The sequence below is a fragment of the Protopterus annectens genome, chromosome 10.part0 (genome assembly GCF_019279795.1).
Source record: "Protopterus annectens isolate FY-2018-M chromosome 10.part0, PAN1.0, whole genome shotgun sequence".
Taxonomy (NCBI): Eukaryota; Metazoa; Chordata; order Ceratodontiformes; family Protopteridae; genus Protopterus; species Protopterus annectens.
The window spans coordinates 204,163,398-204,190,725 of record NC_056744.1 but is presented as its reverse complement, the minus strand read 5'-3'; the positions used below and the strand labels follow the sequence as shown (position 1 = coordinate 204,190,725).

The 27,328-nt window shown below is 37.4% G+C and overlaps 1 protein-coding gene across 1 annotated transcript in view; it reads right to left on the bottom strand.

The window, feature by feature from the left end:
• LOC122814124 (cholesterol transporter ABCA5-like) overlaps positions 1 to 27,328 on the bottom strand; it is a 951,316-nt gene that overhangs the window by 445,708 nt on the left and 478,280 nt on the right. The window contains exon 5 of the mRNA XM_044086739.1: positions 14,468 to 14,556. Coding sequence (XP_043942674.1) covers positions 14,468 to 14,556 — 89 coding nt within the window. The remainder of the gene's footprint in view (positions 1 to 14,467; positions 14,557 to 27,328) is intronic.

Below are 27,328 nucleotides of genomic sequence, written 5' to 3'. Positions count from 1 at the left end.
TAAAGTTAATTTATTTTATTTTACATTTGTTTACTGGGATGGTCCGACTGGACACATGTCCTTTTTCAGCGGTGGCCTGGGGAGAAAAGCTCCAGTTAGTGAGGAGACAAGACATAACGGTCATAAATTTAACTTTGATGAAATACAAATCAATACAAGAAGGAGAAAAGCTCCAGTTAGTAAGTAGACACACCAAATAAGAATAAAGAAGAACATGGTCATAAATGGAATAATACAAAACATCCAAGGTCAAATGTGATGAAATACAAATCAATACGAGACACGTAACAGTAGTATATACAATGTTATACAGTATGTTGTGGCAACTAGTAGTGTATATTCCATTAGTAAATTAGAGAAATTTTATGCAGGGATGTGGAGCATAGAGAGTCAGCAGGAGAATAAGATTGTGGTATATGTAAGATCTCATAGTGTATTTCTGTTGAATTTAGACATCAGTGGAAGAATGTTGTTTGAGGTAGGTCACATTGTGATGTTAAAATAGTCTTAGTTTCTGTGCATTACATTAGGCAGGAGCAGTTGAGTGTGGGTTCCTATATATCAGCCGGGGTTGGAGTATGGGCAGAGTGATTTACTCTGGAGATGATTTTTAGGCTAGTTTTAAATAGCGGTAAGGCTTGTATAGAGGTAATGTTTACAGGCAGTTCATTCCAGATTTTACCTATGTAGTTTGCAAATAGGGAGTCCTCTGCTCGGTTTTTGGATAAGTGGGTTTTTATTTGTTGTTTGTATGAGGAACAGAGTGGTCTTCTGGTAACATAGGGCTGAAGAAGAGTTTCTAATGCTGGTATTTTATGTCGCTCTGACCAGATTTTGTGGGCCATTTTTAGTTGCGTATATTTTTAGGAGATGGGGGAGCTCTAACCAGTTAAGTTGTTTCAGTGCGAGGCAGTGGTGTGATCTAGCTGGTGAATTTGTAGCATATCTTACAATTTTATTCTAGCAGGATTCAAGCTGTTGTAATTCAGTTTTCTTGAGATTAGTGAGGATGGGGGTTACATACAATAATGTGGAGATTGTGTGTTTTTGCAATGGCTATTTTGGTATTTTTGGTAAAGTAGTGTTTATTCCTGTATAGAGTACCAAGTTATTTATCTACCTTTTACACTGTCTGGGAAATGTGAATATCAAATTTAAGTTGTGCAGTCTATCTCTACTCCTACAAGTTTAGTGTGTGGTGATGGGGTGATGATGGTATTGTTAGTCGAGGTAATGAAGAAGGTATTAGAGGGGGACACAGCTTTATTAGGGAGGAAGACCATTAGTTTGGTTTTCTTAGGGTTTAAGAATAGGTTAGCATTTGTAAGCCAGGACTCAACTTCATTAAAGGCTTTTTTTGTTTGAGTCTGAAGCTCCAGCAGAGAGGGTGCAGAACAAATCACTGTGGAGTCGTCTGCATATTTGATGAGAGATGCATGAGTGTTTGCTAGGTGGAGGTTGTTAGTAAATATAGAGAATAGAAGTGGACCTAAGATAGAACCCTGAGGTACTCCAAGGGTGACTGGTAGTAAGGGAGAAAGAGTTTGCTGCCAGGAGACTGCTTGTTGCCATCCTGTGAGGTAATCTTGGAACCATGCAAGTGTGGAGTTTGGGAAATGTAGATCAGTGAGGGTATTAAGTAGGTTACTATGTGAGACCATGTCAAAGGCTTTTGACAGGTCTAGGAAAAGAGAAGAGACGTAATTATTAGTCCTGTGGAAGTTGACAGTGCTAGTGAATGACATCAGTGCGGTGGTTGTGCTATGGTATGGTCTGAAACCATGTTGGGTATTAGTTAGAGGATTGTTAGTGAGTAGATAGTTGGTAACCTACTTAGGAATTACTCTTTCAAGTATTTTAGATAGAGGAGACAATATTGCAATCGGTCTGTAGTTATTTAGTTCAGTTGATGGGCCACCTTTATGTAGAGGAATGATATAGGAGGTTTTCCAGATGGGATGGACCTGATGTTCAGCTATGGATCTATTGATTAGTACAGAGACAGGGTATGCTATACCTTCTGCTGTTAACTGTAAGTATTCAGCAGGTAGACCGTCTGCAGCCAGTCTGGAGGGTTTTAATTTCTTCAGTAGGTTTTTGATAGTATCAGTTGCTACTGGTTACAGAGAGAATAATGGTGGGGTATTATGTGTGGGGATGTACGGTTTGATTGTTGAGGGAGTCTGACTCTTGGATAGTTCTAGGATGGTTTCTGTAAAGTATTTGTTAAGCTGAGTAGCAATATTGTCTGAGTTGTTGGTAGTGGTGGGAGGGGATGTTCCTGTTTTCCCTGGTAGAAGGATATTGTTTATAGTGGACAAGAATATTTGTGGATTTTTGTAGTGCCTGGATTGTATTTCTGTGTAGCAGTTAACCTTATCTATTTTAATTTGTTTCTTAGCTTTGTTTCTAATTTCCTGATAAGCTTGTTGTGTGGTTTGGGGTTTAATTGAGTTCCAGTGAGACCAAGCCTTGCCGCTACATTTCCGAAGATTTAGTGTTTCTTTTTTTAGCTATGGAGCATAGCTAGATTTAACTCGTATGTGTCTAAAGGGTGTTGGGAGTTTAGAATGAAGAGGAAAGTAGTGTTGAAGTAATTAATGGCATCTTGAACATGTGGCTGTTTTAATTGTGTCCAATTGCAACATGTCGCAAGACTTTAGTAAAATATATGATAATGTATACAAGGGATTCGGGGAATGTGAAAATAAATATCGTAGAACAGAGACTGTATTACTGAAGATTATTTACAGTATTCAGATTATATATTTGATCCAAAAAGACATAGGCATGTTTTTATTGTTAATAAGACTATTTCTGAAATGATTTTATCTCATGTGAGGGAAAGAAGGAAATAGCATGTAAAAAATGTTTGATAGCAAGTGAAAAAGTGTATTTTTATCTGAGGCTCTGTAATCATTGTCCAGTCAAAGAAAAACATTGTGGTTTGTGTGATGATTTACAATATCAGATGGGGGAATGTGTAGGGTGAGGTGTACAAGGAAAGATGTTAGCATGTGCATTTCATTTGTAATATGCTTTCATAATATGGATTCCTGAGTGTTTTCAGTATGTATCTGATGATTTATTTCCTGCCTAATATTAGTAATTACTAACAGGGCAGAAATTTAAAAGGTTTATCTGTAGAAATTTCTATTATGGAATTGCAACATATGCCAAATGTGAAAAGTCATAAGAAGGAATCAGGACATCTTAGTTAACAAAATTAATGCCATAGTGTTCATTTTCAATTGGTCAGTGATTGCTCTGTGATTGTTACAATGATGTCACTTTTAATGAAAGCAGGTATAAAAATTCCATGAATTTGTTGTTCAAGCAGACAGGACCTTGATTTTCTAGTCACACATTTATGTAACTCCCTTTGCAATAAAATAAATTATTATTCACTGCTGAACTGTGTCACATGAAAGCTATTGGGTACCTTATCAACATCTCTCTCTCGCTCTCTCTGCATATATATACATATATATATATATATATATATATATATATATATATAGAGAGAGAGAGAGAGATAATGCATAAACAAATATGCCACAGACAGCTGCTTGATTGATACATGATTGTTTGCTTTATGACTATATCAGTGTTATTAATTAGTGCAGTACCGATTTCCATGCATGCTACATAAAGAAGTAGTAGTGTATGGTAATGTAATCATATTAAATCTTAAGCAATCCAAGAGAATAGTAAACTGGAAAGAGAGAGAGAGAAAGAGAGAGTAGTACTTTTATTGACTGTTCTTTCTCTTTGAGTTGTAGGAACTCTGTAAGTAAGGAGGTATGAGTGTGAAGGCACCCAATGAAAGGGTGCAGGGTGGGCTTGCCACCTGCAAAAATATTTATTAGGTTATAGTTGGCTGAAACTGCATGAAACCACTTTTTTGTACAAAGTAATATGTTTAGGTGATCTGTGTACAAGCTGGTAGTTTTAACAATTGTAACAAAGGAATCTAGTTTAGAGTTGTTAGGTCTGAAGAGACATTTGGAAACCCTATCTATCTGAATGAGTAGTGTGGCAAAATGTTTCAGGTTGGAATCATTCCTTTAAGACCCAGTACAAGCTTTGAACTCCAGAAGACCAGAGTAAACAGGTATTAACAAAAATGAAATCCTGTATACCTCATTTAGGCTCACCCAAATATTCTGCCTGATATTTACACAAGTCTATCATAATCAGACATAGGCTGCTTTTGAGAAGACCAGTTTTGTGATTCCCAGTGGTGGGATTCCAGGTACCCAAATATGGCTTCATGTACTTGCAAAACTACAGGATTTATTTTTTTCCAGAGCGGCCCATACATATATGCAGGGAAACCCATCGTCCTCCCCTAGCCCCCATGCACCGTTTCAATTATTGCTTAATCACTTCCAAGGTTGCTACACCTCAGAGAATGAGGCACAACAATTTTTCAAAATAAGTGTCTTATACAATGAGCCATGACAATTTGAGATTCAAAAGACTAATCATCATGCCACCTTGTGATTCCTCATAGACAACTGTTAATTCACAAAAATTCTATTAAATAACAATTAAAATGACAGTTAAGATAAATCACATATGCCTCTATTTTCCAAAATATCATTCTTATGTTTGAGACATAACTTTAGAGAACAGTGCTTATTTATGCCAGGTAAACTGCAAGCATTTAAAATACACTGCCAATGTAATATTCTAAACAGCAACATATAATTAGTGTCACCTCTTTTAAGGTCATCAAGTATACAAAAAAAACTTCTCACATGTAGCCATTAAATGCCCTAAAATGTTTAAACAAAACACTAACCTCATATCCTTTTCATATGGCATTAACATACTGATAAATACATTCATGGCTGGCCTTAGGTTAACTGGTTCTTTAGGAAATAGGGCTACATAGCACCCTCTCCACACACACACACACACATACACACACACACACACACACACACACACACACACACACACACACACACACACACACACACAAACACACACCACCTGTTGCCCTCATCATGGCCTACTCAAACCATTCAATTATTTCTTCTTCTCTTTTCTCACAGTTTGTCTTATTCTTCAGTTTTTCATTACATTTACTCATTCATTCATTCAACACATTTTTAGTAAGCAAGACTAATCTCTGACAACTGTGTAGAAAACAAATGCATTAAGCTGGGGACTGCAAATCCCCCCAGAAACTATGGGGGGGGGGGTGTTCTAGATGCTTTTCTGGAGTTGCATTTTACAATTTTAACAAGCTTTACATCCAGTGATAGCATGAACAAAAACATGATTATGGGGATTAATTCGGTCTTTGCTGTTCAATTTTGTTTTTCCCTGATTTCCTTTTCTACACTCCTAACTAACCAGGACTGCACAGCAATAACTGGGGTAGAAATAACTGCACTAAGCTATGAGGGTTCTAGATGCTATGAGGTGCCTGTTACAGTTTTTTAAACAAATTTTTCAGCCAATGATGATATGCACTAAAGCCATGATTATGGGAAGAAATTCAGTCTCATTCTTCAACTTTGGTTTCCCTGAATCTTTTCAATACACTCTAACTGACCAAGACTATGTTATAGTCACTAAATTAAGAAGGTTGTGTAGAGGACACTAGGCATAAGAAGCCATTTCAGAAATACTTTCTCCAACCTTTTACTTCAATGATGGCCAGAACAACTTATTTAACAGTTGTTGACTGGAAAGGTCTGACTTGGAACAAGTCAATATTCAGCAGAGGCAGACTCTGCTCAGAAGGCACCCCAGCCAGGAATCAAACCAGAGAACCTCTTGCTGTGAGGCAACAATGCAAACCACTGCACCATACAAAAAAATCAATCTTTTATTTCAAAGAAAGAAATGAGTTCTATTCAGGGATTCATGCTTAAAGTTAACCAAATATCTGTACACAATAAAACAGAAGCCAAATGATTGTGATGATACATAAATCATACCTGGAAATAGTACCTACATCCCTATGTCACCTTAAAAAGGCTAGTCACTTTCTGTGTTTTCACACCAGGTATTAAAAAGGTCACAATCATATTATTTTTCCTTACAATGGAACTTCAGGTGCATATACATGTGGTTGTTATTATGTATACACAGCATGCCTCTTCACCCCTTACCACAAAAGGCAACCATCACCTGCATTCTGTATAATAAACAGAATGCTTCTTTACCCTCCCATAAAGACTGCCACCTGCACACACACTTGATGTTCCATTGTGAGGAAAAACAAATAATTACAGTAATGTTTCCAGCTTACTTTTAGACAGCACACTGCTCCTGTAAAAACTTTTTGTGTACCTATCTAAAGTTTGTGAGCAAAGATAAAGAAACAATGACCACACTGTCCCAAGCCCAACACCTGATAGTGACCACTGAGGTTTGGTAGGAAAGTTAAAGAAATAATGAAATAATTGCCAGCTCCCCACATAAGGCACAGTGACCATCTATGTTCATAGGTTCATAGGTAGGTACTATGCTATTGGCCCTAGGGCCTATATAAGCCTAGCCAAAAAGGTACCCTGACTTTCGCCACCCAAGAAAATTATTTTCCTGTGCCCCTGTCGAGCAGAGCCACAGAGGTGATCCCCAGGGTGAATTTCCTATTTCCCATACAGTCATCAAGATTTTTCTTGAAGAGTGCTAATGAGGAGCTTTGTTTGATAGATAAGTAGCTTGTTCCAGAGTATGGGAAGCCTCTGGGACAGGAATCTATCCCTCCAGCATGATATGTTTATTTTGGTGACAAGGTTTAGGTCCCTAGAGCATGTAGCTCAGAGGGATTGGGATTTATTTAAGTGTAGCATGTCCAACAGCTCTGAGTTTGACATAGCTTTGTATGTTAGGCAGAGATCACCTCTGAGTATGTGATACGCGAGGGAGTAAAGCTGGAGTTTTTTGAGATGGTCGGCGTAGGGCATCTGTTTGAGGCCAGTAATCATCTTTGTGAAGTATTTCTGTGGCCTTTCCAGTTGTAGATGTCTTGTGAGGTACATACCAAAAGGGGCTTTGTTCTCTATAATGGGTCTAATGAGTGACGAGTAGAGGGGAACAATGAACACTTTTTTCCTGGATGAGAAACCTTTTGTGATGAGGTGTGCCACATAGAAGGATTTCCTGACTACTGTGGTGATGTGATTATCAAAGGACAGACTACTGTCCACCTGTGTCCCAAGGTCTCTGATCACACTTTCGGTGTTAAGTAGACTACCACCTATGTGGTAGCTCATGAGTACAGAGTTTTTACCAAAGGGGATGAAAATGTACTTTTTGACATTAAGCTTGAGGCTATGGCTTTGACACCAGGCATCTGTCTCAGTGAGGCCCTTTTGTAGGATGTCCACATCATTAGGAGTTTCAATTATGACTCTTAGTTTGCAGTCATCTGCGAAATTCATTAGCCAATGACCGTCTGTGTTAATGTACTTCAGAAATGTAGATACCAAACATGAGAGGATCTGGGACTGAACCCTGTAGTACTCCACTTGTCATTGGTCTGAAGCCGGATTTGGAGTCTGCTACTTTCACAGTATGGGTTCTGTCAGTGAGCCAGTTGGCAACTGATCTTATGACATAGGGATTTATACCTAGTTTAGTGAGTTTATCTATAATTCCAGAGTGGGGAATGTGTCAAAAACCTTGGCGAGATCTAGATAGGCTGTGTGAACCACCTTACCCTCGTCTATGGCTTTGGTGACTGATTCAAAGAAGTCTATCAGGTTTAGCTGATATGATCTACCTTTTACAAATGCGAACTGGGTGGGGTCCAGAGTTTGGAGATTACCAATATCTTTGTTAATAAGTTCCATGATGATACGTTCCATGGCCTTGCAGACAAGGCTCATTAGGCTAATGGGGTGGTAGTTCCCAGGGTCAGTGGTGGCTCCCCCTTTGTGGAGTGGGGTAATTGTTGCTGTGCCCCATTCAGTGGGCACAAAGCCTGAGGTAAGGCTATGACTGAACATGGTACTTAGGTGGGGTGCCAGTTCATTCTGCAGTTCATGTAGAATGCAGCCTGGGATGTTATCATGTCCCATGGATCCTGTGTTCTTGACTTTGGAGAGTGTGTTTTTTACCTGTTCAGCTGTGATTACAGGAACTTTCCATTCTTTCGGTATAGATATGGGCCCTTTAGTGGGTGAGAGAGGGGCTAAGTTAGCACTGAACCTATCTGCCAGGATGTTGGCAATATCAGTTGGTTCTGTATATTTAGTGCCATTGTGCTGTAAATCAGAGCAGATCTGAGTGTTGCCATTGAGATTCTTGACATAGCTATAGAATGCTTTGTGGTTGTCTTTAGAATCAGTGGTGATTTTGTTTTTGTAACTAGTTTTGTCTGATTTTATGAGGGATCTCAGCTTCTTAGTGAGGCTGACTCGGGAGTTCCTACAATCATGGGATTTTACTCTTTTTTGCAACAGTTTCTTTCTTCTGTTGTAGAGTTTGTTTATGGTAGGGGACCACCAGATTGGCTTCCTTTTTTTGGAGTATAGCATCTTGGTTCTGTTAGGGATAGCATGATCCATGCACTTGTGTAAGTGCTTATAAAGTGCATTTGTGTAGGATTCAGCAGTCGTACCTCTATTGTCCGTCTGCATGGGTGTCGTGACGTTTGCCACTTCTGTCTTAAGAAGCGTGAAGTTGGCTTTGGAGAAATTTTTGACTGTGGTTTCCCTAATGGGGGGGGGGCAGGATGTGGATGTCTAGGGTGATTAGCTTGTGGTTGGATCTGACCAACAAGGAATTGACCTCTGGTGTGGAACACCAGTTGCCCATGTTGGTAAAGACCAGGTCTAAGATATTGCTGCCCCTGGTGGGGGTGTGGATAAGTTGATCCAAGGCATTGGAATTTATGAATTCCAGAAAACGTTGAGCAAAAGAGTTGGTACATGAGTAGTTTTCCCATTTAATGGTGGGGTAGTTGAAATTGCCCATTATTATGGTGTTGGGTTGTACCCTAATATTTTCCAGCGTATCAAGAAATGAGGAGTGGGAATATGTAGCAAGTTACAATTTGGATTGTGGTCTTGCCCAGAGTTAGTTGCACTTGGATAATCTCAGATGCATTATGCTGAGCAACTAGCCTGGAGGTGTGGATATCCTTAATGAATATGGACACACCTCTGCCTTTAGTGTTTCGGTCCAGGTTAGGTGGCCAAAAGGTGTGGTATGAATTATAGCCTGATAATGCAGGGGTGCTCTCTGGAGTCTTGAACCAGGTCTCTGTCACTGCATAGATGTTAATGTTCTCCATTTTAAGGAGTGCCTCGAGTGAATGCATTTTGAGGTTTAGACTTCTAGCATTGAGCAGCATTACCCTCAGATTTTGCTTGCTTGTACCTGTTACAGTGGTGAATTTGTCATTTGAACCTTGCCTAAAAATGGCAAGAGCCTTAGCCAGTATCGGGATTCCCAAGGGTGACAGGTGCAGGCCATCTCTGACAAAACATCATGGTCTGTCGATCATGTTATCCCAGGCAGACAGATACTGGATCCCCTTAGAATGACACCAGAAGGTTAGCCAATTGTTGAAGTCAATCATTTTGTCCTTGTACTGTGGTATCATTCTGGGTGATGGCAGGATACTACTCAGGGCTAGGGCCATTCTTGCCTGGGCTACAAGATCGGAAAGCTCCTCCATGTCTCTTTTCATGTAATCCAGGGAGGTACGTCTCAGGTCATTCACACAAACATGGACAATGACAGTCATATTTGTACTTGTGGAGTGACCTGAGTGCATGCGTTATGTGGTGGATCCTGGCACCTGACAGGCAGCTGACAGTAACTTTCTCCTTGTTTAGCATGGTGAGTGGAACATCAGTGTGCCTGACTATAGAGTCACCTATGACTAGAGTGTTGGATATGTTGTTATGCCTTATGGGCTGTGGTTGAGTGGCACACTGAGTTTGTGGGCTATGTGTCATTTGGGTTGTGTTGGGGGTGGAGGTTGCTTGCATTTCTGCTTTGGAGGTCTCTGCTGCTTGAGCAGATTTTTATTGAGAGCCTCCATGAATGTAGGTGTGTGTTTTGTGTTTCTATGTGTGTGTTTTGGTGGTGTAGGTTTTGAGGGACTATGTGATGAGTGTGGTGTGGGCAAGTGTTTACCTTCTCCTCTTGACTGCCTAGTCCAGTCTTGGGTGAAGAGAGCTTTGCTTCCAGTTTGGCTGTATAAGTGCATCTCTCACAGGTTGTAGTGTTGGGTGGTAGGAGTAGAGGGTTGTCTTTGTATATGAGGCAATTGCTGTATTGTTCCAAGATGCCCAGATTCATCAGGTAGACAGGAGAAAACACTGGGAGCTGTACATTTCTAAGTAGTGCTGGTTTAGACTAGGTGGGGTTCAGGGCAAATAAGTCATTTACTCAGTTTATAATAATTTCTCAAAAGACCTTCAGAGTTTATTAGGGGGGTTGGTGGCTTCCACACACCAAGGCTGTACAAGTGGATTTTGATACAAGCTTTGTAGTAATTCCCCACTAAGCAGTTATAATCCAGTTTCACTTCATAGTCTTGAATTACTGAAAGCTCAAAATTCAGTAATCCGAGACTATAATGTTGAACCATTCACAACACTGAAACCACAATCCCGAATCACACAATCACGAACATACATACATCATACACCACTTAACATACACATCATTCCATCCACAGCACACAAACCACACAATGCTACACTACATATAAGCAGGGGGGCAAGCCCCCCTGCACCCTCCATGTGGGATGCTGTGCCCCCCACACCAACCATACTTATATATACCAACTCCAAGGTCACACGTAACATAAAAAAAAATAAAAAATCTCACCACGCCATCCTCCACTCGCTCACACACAAATACACATCACACATAGACAAACACCAACAAATGCAACACTCACACTTACACCTCCCTACCCTTACCCACACACGCAATATACAAAAACACACACAAACACTCACTTACCTGCCATTTCAGGCACCATAACACTACACGCAATGTACGAAATGCATAAGCGCTGATTTGAGATATTTGAATTCTCTCTTATTCACTTTTGGCATTCTGGTTTTCAGCTTCATGGTCTCGGGTTACTGAATTTTGAGCTTTCAATAATTCGTGATTATGAAGTGTAACCTTATAATCCTGCCTATGGTGTTGTATTGTGATAAAAGAGGATGGCCATGTAATGCATTTCACATTTGTTTCCAAAAACATTTGCCACACATTAAAATATTCCACATTACCTCATATAAATAAAACTAGTCCTGTGAAGCTAGAATAACAAAAAGGCAACAGCAAGCAGCAATTCATTTTCCTCCACACACAGACCAGCAATTATATCTACTCTGTCTGTGCATATCAGCCATATAGTAGTGAATGCTTGACCAGCCAACCCCAACCCCATAGCTCTGAACCTCTTACCTCCAGAGTCGGGGTCAAATCCCAAAAAGTCAAGGACACATGATGAGTTGACAGAATAAGAATGTGAGATAACATGCATTTTCTAAAGCAAAAATAAGTAAATAACTCTAATTATTATCTTTATTTATTAGGTGGAACCCACCATATCTTCTCCCCAAATTACTAGCTTTACTGGAAATCAGGATGGACAGAGCAAATGTCTGAGCCAAAATCAGGGACAGTTGAGAGGGATGCCTCCTCTTAGCAGTTCTAGCACTTAGGTCTGATGGTCATACCTCTTAACCCATTAGTGTAGGAATTCTGTTCAAAGCCAAAAATAATGAGGGGATAGAAATCCAAAATCAGGGACAAATTGTAAATAACTGCTCTTTGTAGACAGTAAATAGAATAGAATGACAGCTTTTCAATTAATATGCATTTTCTGAAAGAAATTGTTAGAAACTCAAATGTTTGTCATTATCTTCTGATTCAATCCTCACTGATTTGCCAGGAAACCAAAGATTTTATGAGGAACAGACCAAAACTGGGATGCAAAAACCTGGACATTCTGCAAAAGTATGGACAGCTGAGAGGTGTGCTGATGGCCATATAATAATTGTCACCTTTCTAGTCCACACAAATAAGTTGGCACACATCAAAATATTCCAAGTTTCTCCACAAAAACCACAAGGCTATAACTACTTTAAAATATCTGGGTGATCATTGACAACATAATAGAAAAATAAATACTACTACAACTACTGCTACTACTACTACTACTACTACTGCTACTACTACTGCTGCTACTACTGCTACTACTACTACTACTACTACTACTACTACTACTACTGCTGCTACTACTACTACTACTATTACTACTACTGCTACTACCACTACTACTGCTACCACCACCACTACTACCACCACTGCCACTACCACCACCACCACCACCACCACCACCACCACTGCTACCACCACTACCACTACCACCACCACTGCCACCACCACCACTGCTGCTAGCACCACCACTACCACTCACCACCACCACTACCACCACCACCACTGCACACCACTACCACTGCTGCTACCACCACTACCACTACCACCACCACTGCCACTACTACCACCACTGCTGCTAGCACCACCACTACCACCACTGCCACCACCACCACCACTACCACTGCTACCACTACTGCCACCACTGCCACTACCACCACCACCACTACCACTGCCACCACCACCACTACTACCACTGCCACCACCACTACTACTACTACTACTACTACTACTGCTGCTGCTACTACTACTACTACTACTACTACTGCTGCTACTACTACTACTACTACTACTGCTACTACTACTACTACTACTACTACTGCTGCTAGTACTACTACTATTACTAATAATAATAATAATACTTACCTCACTGCTTTCATCATTCCTCTACAGCCCATAATTTTGCTAACTGAAAATGCCCTAACTTCCAGGCTGAAAATACAGCCAATCAGTAAAGCCAAAAGTTGCTTAAATAGTTTGCCTATATTTATTTATCTGTTAATACTCTGTGATAAGAATGCAGTGGTCTGAACGAGGCAAACTGTTTGCATAGTGGTACATATGAGAACCGCACTAATGCATAACTCTTGTACAGTGGCTTGTTTGATTAAAGAACAAAATTCATCACATCGATGTAGATGCTCAGTACTGTAAGTGGCACTACTTTGCACCTACTAATTTGAATTTTGCAAGGTCTCTGCTCCATGATCTTGCAATGTTCAAGTCTAACCTCATCTTGTCTGACATGAATGGTTACATCAATTGGAGCACCTTCTCCCTGGGGGCACCCATCATGCTGAGGGGCAGGTGCATATTGTTGTAGGTGAGTGACGTATTTTATTTATTAATTTTTTAAAGCAATGAAACAATGTATTTTATTGCTTTAAAAAAATAAATAAATAAATTCAAAAACACACCTTTCCAAGCATGGCACCCTAAGTGATCACCTAGTTTGCCTATGCGTATTGCTGGCCCAGAATGTATTTTCTCAATGTGATAATTATTCTAATATTTTGCTAAAGGACATCATACATTTTCCCAAATAGGTGAAAGTAACCTATTCTATATTTTCCGTTAATTACTTTTTTTAACCATGTCACAAATATGTTAAAACTGCTGTTATCCAGTGATCTCAAGCAATGTGTAAAAGCTCAAAGGACTTCCACATCTGCTTGATGTGTGCCCAGTATAACATTATGGGAAAACTTGACTGCAACCTCTAAACTCAGAGGTTGTTATAAGTTCTTGGTAATGCATAAGTCAGAATGCTCTTCAATAAAGATTGGTAAAGATCAGAAGACTGCTACTCTGTACTTATGCATAATTAAAATCTTGAAAGTTGTCATAAATAGAAAATCCAGTGCAAAATATCAAAACTGCACCACAGATCACAAAAAAAAAAAATCAGTGTTACAGATCATACTCTATGCAGTGAGTGCATAAGTACATGATGAAAATAAGAAACCAAGAATGTACTCGCAGAGAGAAAGAGAGAGAGGAGACACCGCTCACTTAACTAAAGAGCCCTGAGAGCAGTAACCAGCTTTACACCTCATATCAAGAGACAGCAGTAAAAAGAAAGACACTCAGTGATTGGAGTTAAACCACCAGTACAAATCAGTGAAATACAGTAAATAACAAGAGCTTAAAAACTGATCAGAATTATTTGTTTCCATTAATTTGAATTATCACAGAATTAGTTATGTTTCATGGATTTTTATACATTATGAAATACCCCTTACTTTTATGTACCAACTCCATGGTTGTACAATAACGGGGAAAAGGTAATAACTCCTGTATAGTGCAGCCAAGTCCCACAAACATCATAAGTCAGCCTTCGTTCGACACACTAGGTAAAGAAAATACAGCCACACACTGAAACTGTACTCTTCAATGTATAGGACAGCTAATCCAAACATCACAGTGCCCTCTTATCACTGCACAGAACAAAACGAATAGTACTGACTAAAACCCATTCAATATAGCAAGGATTGTTTTATAAAATGTAGAGCTGGTCACTTACTTCTATAATGGCAGCATCAATAGTAGCCTGCAGTGTCACAAATCCATATTCCCAGTAATCAAGGGCTTTGTAATAATCATAACACATAACTACAAAAAAATGGAAAAAGAGAAAGTTAAAATCATTATATTCATACTTGGCCAGCTATAATTTTGCACATACAAGATGATGACTTAGAATAAATACATAAAGTGAATGATTGCTTTGAAATTTAGAACAGTTTAAGACAGAAATTGCATGACTGTATAAAAATATTTTTGCTTCCCAGCTGATTGTCAATTGCAGTTTCAGTGAAGTGACTGCATATTCCAGAAAGCATCCATTTCAGAGTACCATTCCTCTGACTCAAAGCTAAGAATATTTAAGAACTATGAGCTGCACTGTCATGTTTATAGTTTTTTTCAGCTGTGTCTAATTTAGGTTATGACTTGAACTCTATTAAAGTGTCATTGCTAATACTTTGTGCTCTTATATTCCTTGTACAGAAGCTGTGGCATTCACATGGTGTTCTTACCTATTAGGAATAAGGGGACAATATCCCATTGTTTCTTATAGTGTCTTTTGTGATAAAAGGTAGTTGCCAGCAAAGATAAAATTAAGTTTTATATGTCTGTATGTGTCTGTCTGAGTGTCTGTGTGTCTGTATATGTATGCACAGACACATAGACTCATACATATGTACATATAAATGTGCATGTAAATATTACAATTGTGTGAGCGTGTGTGTGTGTGTGTGTGTGTGTGTGTGTGTGTGTGTGTGTGTGTGTATATATATATATATATATATATATATATATATATATATATATATATATATATATACAGAGAGAGAGAGAGAGAGAGATATTCACATATATATATATATATATATATATATATATATATATATATATATATATAGATCTACTTCAAAATAACAAAATTCCAAAAAGCCAAAGACCAAAATGCCAAACGAAAATCATGAAATTTAAAATGTGTAAGTTTTCCTAGGGCAAGTAAATGATAGTGCAGTGTGTTATAATGCGGTGCTGGGCAAGTGTTTACTTGCCCTGGGAAAAGTTACATGGTTCAGCATTTTAAGTTTGATGATTCTCGTCTCTGCTCTTGTGCCTTCGGTGTTTTGGAATTTCAATATTACAAAGTAGATCCATAGTATCTAATGCAAATATACATAAAATAGAACCAGAAGGTGCATCTCAACCACCTTTACAGTGCACATGCATATATAGACTCTGCAGAAATATGACACAGAAGGCTGAAGTTATGCAATACTTTAGTACAGAGGTTCATAGGTAGGTACTAGGCTATCAGCCCTGGGGCCTATACAAACCCAGCCAAAAAGGTACCCTGGCTTTTGCCACCCAAGAAAATTATTTTCCTGTGCCACTATTGAGCAGAGCCACAGAGGTGATCCTCGGGGTGAATTTCCTATTTCCCATTCAATAATCAAGATTTTTCTTGAATAGTGCTAATTAGGAGCATTGTTTGATATAGACAGATAGATTATTCCAGAGTATGGGAAGTCTCTGGGACAGGAATCTATCCCTCCGGCATGTTCTGTTTATTGTGGTGGCAAGGTTTGGGTCTCTAGTGCGTGTAGCTCGGAGGGACTGGGATTTCTTTAAGTGGAGCATGTCCAACAGCTCTGGGTTTGACATAGCTTTGTATGTTAGGCAGAGATCATGTCTGAGTAGGCGATTTGTGACGGAATAAAGCTGAAGTTTTTTGAGACAGTCTGTGTAGGGCATCTGTCTGAGGCCAGTAATCCTCTTTGTGAGGTATTTCTGTGGCCTTTCCAGTTGTTGCAGATGTCTTGTGAGGTACATACCAAAAGGGGCGTTGTACTCTATAATGGGTCTAATGAGTGATGAGTAGAAGGGAACAATGACCTCTTTTTTTCTGGATGAGAAACCATTTGTAATGAGGTGTGCCATGTAGAAGGATTTCCTGACTACTGTGGCAATGTGATTATCAAAGGAGAGACTACTGTCCATCTGTGCCCCAAGGTCTCTTATCACACTTTCGGTGTTAGGCATACTACTGCCTATGTTGTAGTTCATGGGTACAGAGTTTTTACCAAAGGGGATGACAACGCACTTTTTGGCATTGAGCTTGAGGCTATGGCTTTGACACCAGGCATCTGTCTCAGTGAGGCCCTTTTGTAGGATGTCCACATCATTAGGAATTTTGATTATGGCTCCTAGTTTGCAGTCATCTGCGAGCTTCATTAGCCAAAGACCTTCTGTATTAGCCTGTACTTCAGAGAAGTAGATACCAAACAGGAGAGGACTCAGGACTGAACCCTATGGTACTCCACTTGTCACTGGTCTGAAGTTGGATTTGGAGTCTGCTACTTTCAGAGTGTGGGTTCTGTCAGTTAGCCAGTTGGCAACCCATCTTGTGGCATAGGGATTTATACCTAGTTTAGTGAGTTTATCTATAATTCCAGAGTGGGGGATGGTGCCAAAAGCCTTGGCAAGATCTAGATAGGCTGTGAGAACCACCTTACCTTCGTCTACGGCTTTGGTGACTGCTTCAAAGAAGTCTATCAGGTTTAGGAGACATGATCTGCCTTTTACAAACCCAAACTGGGTGGGGTCCAGACTTTGGAGATTACCAATGTCTTTGTTTATAAGTTCCATGATGATACGTGCCATGGCCTTGCAGACCAGGCTCATCAGGCTAATGGGGTGGTAGTTCCCGGGGTCCATGGTGGCTCCTCCTTTGTGGAGTGGGATAACCATCACTGTGTGCCATTCAGTGGGCACAAAGCCTGAGGTGAGGCTATGATTGAACATAGTACTTAGGTGGGGTGCCAGTTCATTCTGTAGTTCATGTAGAACACAGCCTGGGGTGTTGTCTGATCCCATGGATGCTGTGTTCTTGGCTTTGGAGAGTGTGGCTTTTACCTGTGCAGCCGTGATTAAAGGACCTTTGCATTCTTCCGGTATAGAGATTGGCCTTTTAGGGGGTGAGAGGTGGGTAAAGTTAGCACTGAACCTATCTGCCAGGATGTTGGCAATATCAGCTGGCTCTGTATATTTAGTGCCATTGTGCTGTAACTCAGAGCAGATCTGAGTGTTGCCATTGAGATTTTTGACATAGCTATAGAATGCTTTATGGTTGTCTTTAAAATCAGTGGCGATTTTGTTTTCGTAACTAGCTTTGGAAGATTTTATGAGGGATCTCAGCTTCTTACTGAGGCTGACCAGGGAGCTCCTCCACTCCACTCCACTCATGGGATTTTACTCTCTTTTGCAGCAGTTTCTTCCTTCTGTTGTACAATTTGTTTCTGGCAGGGGACCACCAAATTGGCTTCTTTTTTTTGGAGGATAGCACCTTGGTTCTGTTTGGGATAGCACGATCCATGCACTCGTGTAAGTGCTTATAAAGTGCAATTGTGTAGGATTCAGTAGTTGTAACTGTATTGTCCATCTGCATGGGTGTCATGAAGTTCATCACTTCTGTCTTAAGGAGCATGAAGTTGGCTTTGGAGAAATTTTTTCCTATGGTTTCCTTAATGGGGGGTGGGGGCAGGATGTGGATATCTAGAGTGGTTAGCTTATGGTCATATTGGACCAATGAGGCATTGACTTCAGGAGTGGAACACAGGTCACTCATGTTGGTAATGACTAGATCTAGGATATTGTTGCCCCTGATGGGGGTGTGGATAAGTTGATGATGGGCATTGGAGTTTATGAATTCCAGAAGTTGTTGAGTGAAGGAGTTGGTACATGAGTAGTGTTCCCAGTTAATGGTGGGGTAGTTGAAATCACCCATTATTAGGGTGTTTGGTTGAACCCTAATATTTTCTAGTACATCAAGAAAAAGGCTGTGGAATCCTGGGGTATGGTGGGGGATCTGTAGCAAACTACAATTTGGATTGCAGTTTTGCCCAGAGTTAGTTGCGCTTGGATAACCTTGGATGCATTATGCTGAGCAAGTAGCCTGGAAGTGTGGATATCCTTAATGAATGTGGACACACCTCTGCCTTTAGTGTTCCGGTCAAGATTACATGAACGAAAAGAGTGGTATGAATTATAGCCTGGTAGTGCAGGGGTGCTCCCTGGAGCCTTGAACCAGGTCTCTGTCACTGCACAGATATCACTGTTCTCCATTTTAATGAGTGCCTCAAGTGAGTACATTTTGAGATTTAGACTTCTAGTATTGAGTAGCATCACCCTTAGTTTTTGCTTGCCTGTTCCTGTTATGGTGGTAAATTTGTCATTTGAACCTTGCCTGAAAAAGGCACTATAGGAGCGGTAAGAACCTTAGCTAGTATCCAGAATCCCAGCGGTGACAGGTGCAGGCCATCTCTGGCAAAGCATTGCAGTCTGTCAACCATGTCATTCCAGGCAGACAGATACTGTATCCCTTTATAATGACAACAGAAGCTTAGCCAATTGTTGAAGTCAATCATTTTGTCCTTGTACTGCGGTATCATTCTGGGTGATGGCAGAATGCTACTCAGGGCTAGGGTCATACCTGCCTGGGCTACAAGATCGGTGAGCTCTTCCATGTCTCTTTTCATGTAGTTCAGGGAGGTACTTCTCAGGTCGTTCACACCAACATGGACAATGACAGTGTCATATTTGTACTTGTAGTGGAGTGACCTGAGTGCGTGGGTTATGTGGCAGATCATGGCACTCGACAGGCAGCTGGCAGTAACCTTCTCCTTGTTTAGCCTGGTGAGTGGGACATCAGTGATGCACATAATGCAGAGCTGCACATAATGGATAACAAGTAAACCTTAACAAATTCTTAGATTCTACACTTTAAGCAATAAATTATAGTTATGTAAGAACTTACCATAATAACACTGATCACTGTTGCAGTGTTTTAATACTTTTTGGTTATCCTGTCAAGACTAACCTAAAGCCTATCAAGAAAAAATGAGCTAGCAAACTGCGTGCTGTAAATATATAAGAAAGTAGATTTAATAAATCTCACATAATGTCAAAAGAACAAAAAAACAGACCAGTTTTGGCCAGACTAATTACATAGCCTTCATCAGTGTACACTGATGAAGGCTATGTAATTATTCTGGCTGAAACCGGTCTGTTTTTTTTTTGTTCTTTTGACATTATGTGAGATTTATTAAATATACTTTGTTATATATCCAGCAAACCACACTGTGAGAGGAAAACTGAAGCACTGGACAGCCAATAAAATAAAAGCAACTGTTTATTGTAACAAATAATCCAACGTTAAACGCTTAACGAATCACCATGTTTTTCATCTTCTAAACGATCAGACTTCAACAGAGAAACACACAAAATGGATTCAACATTTATTTATGCTGACAAGCATTTAAATTATCCAATTGTAATCAGACCGTGGCCTCATAAATATGTATGCATACATCCATTTAATTAAAGCCTTTTCAACAGAACTTTTTTTCACCAAAAGAATTAAGCTTTAAAGAACTTTAAAGATCTCTCATTATATAAAAAGTTCAAAATCATAAAACTGGTAAATAAATTTTGAAGTTCAAACCAAATGTTATAAAACAATGATTCCATATGAACATATATAGAGGTATAAACATCATATTATAAAAACTTGACAAATAAAGGATGGGAATGGTTTTAAGTCAAAAGTATTTAAAAAGAAAACATTTTCCAACTCATATTTACATTTTAGTAGCGGACACCCTCTCCACCAGAAAAAAAGTTTAGTGAAAGGCCAATTCGTTACAATTTCCAGGATGACATCAAATGATCAAGATTTTATTGATGAATGTGAGTTTTTGATTCAAATGTTTTTAGAAAGAGGTTACCCTTTGGAATTTTGCAATAAAATTAAAGAAGAAGTTACTAATGGTAGAAAAAATAGATTTGAACCTATTTTAAATAAAAAGCCTGCTAATTTGAATGACAATGATGGAATCAACAGGGCAGAATTAATGAGTTCTACTGTTGTGAAGGATAAAACATATAGTCAGGCCTTCATCACTGATTTCGGTGGGGATGCAGGTGTAATTCAAAAAGTTCTTAATAAAGAATGGGACAAGTTTATTAAACTAACAGATCTTAATCTCAAACAGAAAGAACCGTTGAACATTATTTTTAGAAGGGGACATAATATTAAAGATTGGTTGACGTTTCAAAATAAGGGTAAAAAGAAAACGAAGAAACCAAATGGCACACATCCATGTGGAATGTGTGCACAATGTCCCTGGTTGGCTGACACACGAAGTATATTTATTGAATCAAGACGAAAAGAAATCGTAAGTAAAACACATAATACCTGTGAGTCATATGGAGTTGTATATATAGCAATATGTGGGATATGCTCTGCCTTTTATGTAGGAAAGACTGAGAGAAAAAAAAGGAGAGTTTATGAACACATGAATGACATAAAAAATAAAAAAGAAAGTAATGCACTATACAGACACACTATTATATATCCCCTAGCTAAATACAAGTTTTTTATCATTGAAGAAGTTCAGAAAGATGAAAGGGGTGGTTTATGGGAAACTCAAATTGAAAACTGGGAATTGTATTGGCAAATTATTTTGGAGGCCAACAAATTCCCAGGTTTAAATGACAATATTTCCCTTGCACCCGTCCTTAAGTTGAGGGCAGCTAGATTGTAAATATGTTTTAAAATATTGACCAAGTTTCACATTTTAGAAAGTATTTTAAATATTTATACTGTTTTATATTTTGGGGTACATACTTTGATTTATTTATTGATATTTATATATATTTATATTCATATATTTAATGTATTTATTTATACTATTGGTAGAAAAATATATATTCGTTCATATCCAATATTTTACATTCAATAATATATTATTTACATGTATTTATTAACATTTAATATATCAATAATTATTATACAATTCACATTTAGATTTTGGAAATAGGGTTTACATATATTTCATATTATTCTTTGTAATTTTCATTTTGACCACTGGGTGGGAGTATTTGCCATGAAAAACACAGCTTTGTCAAGTTTTTATAATATGATGTTTATACCTCTATATATGTTCATATGGAATCATTGTTTTATAACATTTAGTTTGAACTTCAAAATTTATTTACCAGTTTTATGATTTTGAACTTTTTATATAATGAGAGATCTTTAAAGTTCTTTAAAGCTTAATTCTTTTGGTGAAAAAAAGTTCTGTTGAAAAGGCTTTAATTAAATGGATGTATGCATACATATTTATGAGGCCACAGTCTCATTACTATTGGATAATTTAAATGCTTGTCAGCATATATAAATGTTGAATCAATTTTGTGTGTTTGTCTGATGAAGTCTGTTCGTTTAGAAGATGAAAAATGTGGTGATTCGTTAAGCGTTTAACGTTGGATTATTTGTTACAATAAACAGTTGCTTTTATTTTGTTGGCTGTCTGGTGCTTCAGTTTTCCTCTCACAGTGTGGTTTGCTGATTATTAGTTTGTTTTACACACTGTGCCTCATGTCTTGGGTTACTTTGTTATATAGTAACAGCACACAGTTTGCTGGCTCATTTTTTCTTGATAGGCTTATAGGCTTAGGGCCGATAGCCTAGTACCAATCTATGAACCTTTGAATCAACCCCAAACCTACTTCTTAGTCTTTATTCATGTACAATGCACGATTTTTAACAGGGTTTAGTCTGGATCCCAATATAAAAGAGAAAATATTTCTAACAAAAGTTTCTCATACATTCTAGGAATCCTAATGCCACTTGATAAAATATGCTGAGTTAATCAAAATCACCTTTTAAAAGCTAATCTATATGTTTTTCCTAATATACAAATGTATTTTAATTAATTTAATAAAATCTCCCATCCCTTTCTTTTACTATCGTTATCAAAATGTATGCTTAAAACAGATATTTCTTTCATAGAAAATTGTATTTCAGCTTTTTTAAAAGTATCCCTTTTCCTTTACTTTATCTCTTTATTTAAGTCCATACCTATTTCCTATAAGCATTCCACCAAATAAGTTTTAATTTCTCTCTTTCATCCTCTATTTTTAATAATAATAAACATAGCATCTGCATATGACATCATAACTGGAATTTCAATACCCAAAAGAATATTATAATTTGCATTCGGTTTTTGATTAATTTCTGTAACTAATGTATTCATAACTAAAGGAAATAAAATACTACTCATAGGACATCTTTGTCTTATACCATTGTCCATGTCTATTTCTCTACTTAACCAACCATTTACTAAAATTCTTACCTTATTATTGTTGTATGCTTTTGTAAACACTTGTTTATTCTTTTTATTAATATTATACAAGTGCATTATATTCCATATCATCCTGTATTGAATCAAACACTTTGTTAATATCACCTACCCTAAGAGTTATCTCTTCTTTTTATTTATAATATCATCAACTATTTCTCTCACTATCATTACTAAGTTTTGGTATTCTTTTCCTTTAATTCCATAAAAATGTCCTCCCCATTATATGTTGCATCTCATTTTCATTTTTTTTCTGTATTATTTTCATAAATATCTTAGAATATGTATTATTTAGAGTTATTGGTCTCCATTTTTATTTCTCCTTTTTCTTTTTCCATATAAATTTTAATTTCCCACAATTTGATTCCTTATGATTTATACCTTCATTTAACCATTCACGCATAATAAATATTTTTTTTGCCAATTTTCTAGATTTTTATACATTTTAAATCTAATGCCATCTGTCCCATGAGCATATTCTACATTTAAATGTTGTAACTTTGTTTCTAATTTGTATATTGTAATTTGATTTATTTTTCAAATTCTTTATTAATTTATTCTGCAAATATTTTTAACATGCATGTCATTCCATTTTGCCTTTTTATTTCAAATATTTCTTTTACATAGCTTATAACAATTTTCAGAATTTGTTGTTGATTTTTCTTTAAGTTTCCATCTTTATCTTTTACTTCTCTCATCATACTACTATCTTCCTCTACTATCTTGCTTAAATATGGTGATATTTATTTTTCCTTGTAAAATATATTTGTTTATATAATAATTATTTAATTATTGCTTGATTTCTCTTATACACTCTTTCATTCATAATATTCTATATTGTTTTCTAAATTATCCAATGCTTCTCTAAATAGTTCTACATATTTCTATTTTTTTATTTCCTACTTTTCTTTGCCAATATAACAACTGGCTTTATATTTACTTTTAAAGGTAATCCACCATCCAGATCAACTATTATAAAATAGTTTCATAGTAATATGATCTGTCTATAACTAAATAATGTCTTCCTTTCCTTTATTATTTCATTCCTTTTCATTTATTCTTTTTATACCTTTTCCTATCTTTATATATCATTTATTATGTTTATTTCTGACAATATCACAAATTGATCTGAAAACCCTGTTGTAATGTGTTTTTCCTTCATACTTAAACCTTCTGAAACTATAAAGTAATCATTTCAGTTTTTAAAACATCCCTCCAATATGTCCATGTTTCTTTGTTCCCTGTAACCAAATTTCCACATTTCATTACTTCAAGCATTTTCTTTACGTTTCCTCTTGTCTTTTCACCTTTTTCTCTTTTTCCATATAAATTTTAATTTCCCTTTTTCCTCCCTTTAATACCCTTAAATCACAATTAAAGTCACGCACAAATATAATTTTCATATTTACTCCAACAAAATCTAACATTTTTTGAAATACATTCTCCGTCTCTTTACACATCATATAAGCAGAAATAGCTAACATTCTTTATACTTTTCCTTGCCACCTTAAATATGCAACTGTTAATACCCGTATTATTACTAATATAAATATTTTTACTTCTCTCTTGCATAATATTGCTATTCCAGCACACTTTTCATTCTCAACATTCCATATTATTTGCCTATCCCATAGATTTTGTACTTGTACTCTTTCACCATAAGTCAGGAATTTTATTATCTTCTAATATAAGATTCACATCACATTTCTTACACCATTCTGAAATTCCTAATGTTCTTTTTATATTCTTTATGCTATTAACATTAACTAAAATAATTCTCAAATTATTTCTTTCTCTGTTATTGTTACAATATCTTCTTTTTTCTTTATTGCTTGTATTTATTAACCATTTCCTTTTCTATTTTTTTATTTTCTTTTATATTAAAGCCGTTATTTTTTTTTTCTGTATTTTACCCCTTTCCAATAGATTTTTTCCTCTACTACCTTTCAACTTATTTATTTATTTTATTTTATTTTATATTTGTTAACCGGATAATGTCTGACTTGGCAAGAAGCCCATTTTCAGCGGAAACCTGGGGAAAAAAGCTCCCAAGCAATGATTACAAAAAATGGAGATAAAAAAAAATATACACTTTGTACAGTTGAGTAAACTTACAATTAATTGAATAAACATTGATGAAAAAATAAACATGGTACAAATATGAAAACATATGAAATATCAAAAATATGAAATCTCAAGTTCAGACTGCATAGTAAAAAATAAATAAGATTTTTTTGTGTGTGTAGTATTGACCAGTGATGAGAGCAAGGAAAAAATAAAATAGAATATAACAGAGTGAGAAGAGTGAAGATAGCTTAGCCAGAAGAAGTACAAGACCATATGTCTTGTTAATTACTTGCTTCCAGTTGTACCTCTACTTCCTGTCCTTCATAATTTATGTACTACCTCCCTTTTTTCTAAGCTTTCCTCTATTTCTATTGCTTCTTCATTTCCACTTTGCTCTTTATCATTACTTTGAATTACTATACTTTGCTCATTTTCCTTTTCTTTTGCAATCTAAACATAAATTCAAGTTCACATTTTTATCTTGCGAATTGTTTTGCCACATACATAATACTTCCTTTTATCACAATTGCTGATCAAATGTCTTTCTTTTCCATAAAAGAAACATATTTTTGCTTGCCCCAGTATTTTACAACAAGTTTCCATCATCATAAAAATTTTTCCATACTTTGTATACAGTGTTCCACAGTAGTGGTGCTGCAGTAGCATTGTTGCCTCACAGCAAGATGTTGTCCCGTTCGATTCTCAGCTAGAGCGTCTTCTGTGTGAAGGCATGCGTGAATGAGTGTGCCTTCATTGAAGGTTGTGCAACAGGGCTGGTAACTCGGCATGTAAAAATCTACTACCAAAAATTAGAGGACCGGAGTACCGCTGTGGCGACCCCTAACTGGGATAAGCCGAAAGACACAACAACAACAACTTTGTACAGTGTCAGTATAAATGTCACAAAGTGTTTCTTTGTTAATCAAAATGAAAACTCTTACCTCTTGTGTTTTCACTCCCAAGGGTAATACTAAGTTGCTCATGCCTCATATATGTTCAGTTTATGGCTCTTTTTACCTTGTATTCTTACCATGAATGTTCTTTTTAATATGTCTTTTTTTCTTTTCTTTATGGCCTTCTTGTATAGTTTCCACTCACTCCACATATGTTCTCTTCTTCTGTATATTTGCTTCCTCTTGTTTTTTGCTTCCTTATCTTCCTCCTGGATTCTATCCACTATGTTACTGCAACAAACTTCATTCTATGGCACACTTTGATTAAGTAAATCCTTCAATAAATTATGCCACAACCCTACCAATTGGAGGGTTGTAACTATGCATTCCTCTCTGGTCGTCTCAATCATCTTACCAAAAAGCTGCTGTTGGAATAAAACTTCTGAGTCTTCTAAGTTGTCTGCAAGCTCCTTCTTTGAACTGGCATTCACCTCCATTCCCTGTCCTCACACACAGTCCTCCCTGCCTCCACTACATTAGGACTGAGACGTGTGCATGTTTCGTGTCTAGCACTTCACTGAATATGATTGCAGGAGAAGTTCCCTGATGCCCTGGCCAAATTTCCTTTAGTAGTATAAATGCCACGTTGAGTCTCCCCTGAAAAGAAAGAGGCTACTAGCCTAGTGGGAGTAACCTGATCAACAAAGGATAAATAAATATATGAATAAAATAAATAAAGAACCATGGAGAAGGTCTGAGAGAGTTAATGATACAGAAACATGTCCACATAAGACTGAGTAGAAAGGAAACTGACTACCTCAGTCCACAGAGTATAGTAAAGATAAGGAAGGAAGGAGGGAAGCAAAACTGCAACAGTTAGTAGTAGGATATCTGCTGTTATGATAAGTTCTCACAACAGTATTATTTCCATTCTTAGATAACTGTTGCAGTACTTGTGGGTGATTCCCAAAGCTAACAGATGCTGAGGGGGTAGAATTGCCTAACAGTCCTAAGAGTGCAGATCTAACAAAGGAGACCCTAGATCTGGAAAAAGCATCTGTAGAGGTGAAAATGTGCACAGAGGTACATGAGGGTGGCCTCCAGGATATACCTGGAAACAATGCCTTCAAAGAAAGCACCACAGGAAGAGACTGCTCTGCTCTGGTTGAGTGTGCATTGATTGCGACTGCCAGTTTTTTTTTTCTTTATGGAAGGTGAAACAGAAGGAAATTGGTTTAGAAATCCAGCTGGAGACTTGAAACAGGTCTTCTCAATTTACACTTCTGTAAGGAGACAAAAATCAGGTCAATCTTTCTGAAAGGTTTACTTTTCACAAATACTTTAGGCATAAAGGAGGAAAATGAGAGGTTGCCATAACTTTTTATAACTTTGACACTCTTCTAGCAGAAGTAAGAGTAATCAGTATAACTTATTTTCATGTACTAAATTTTAGATAGGCTGAAGGTGCTGGTTCAAAGGGGTGGAGGGTACAATACATTTCTCTAAAACAAAATTTAAATCCCAGGGAGGGAGAATGACACTTCTGGGAGGGTGCAGCTGAAGGATACCTTTTAAGAACTATTTGACCTCAATCCCAGAGAGCAATGGTGGATTTAAAGGAAGAAAAGCTGAGATAGAAGCTAAATGGGCTCTGATGGAAGAGTAGTTTAGACCCCGTTTTAAGTAGCTCACACGTATGACAAA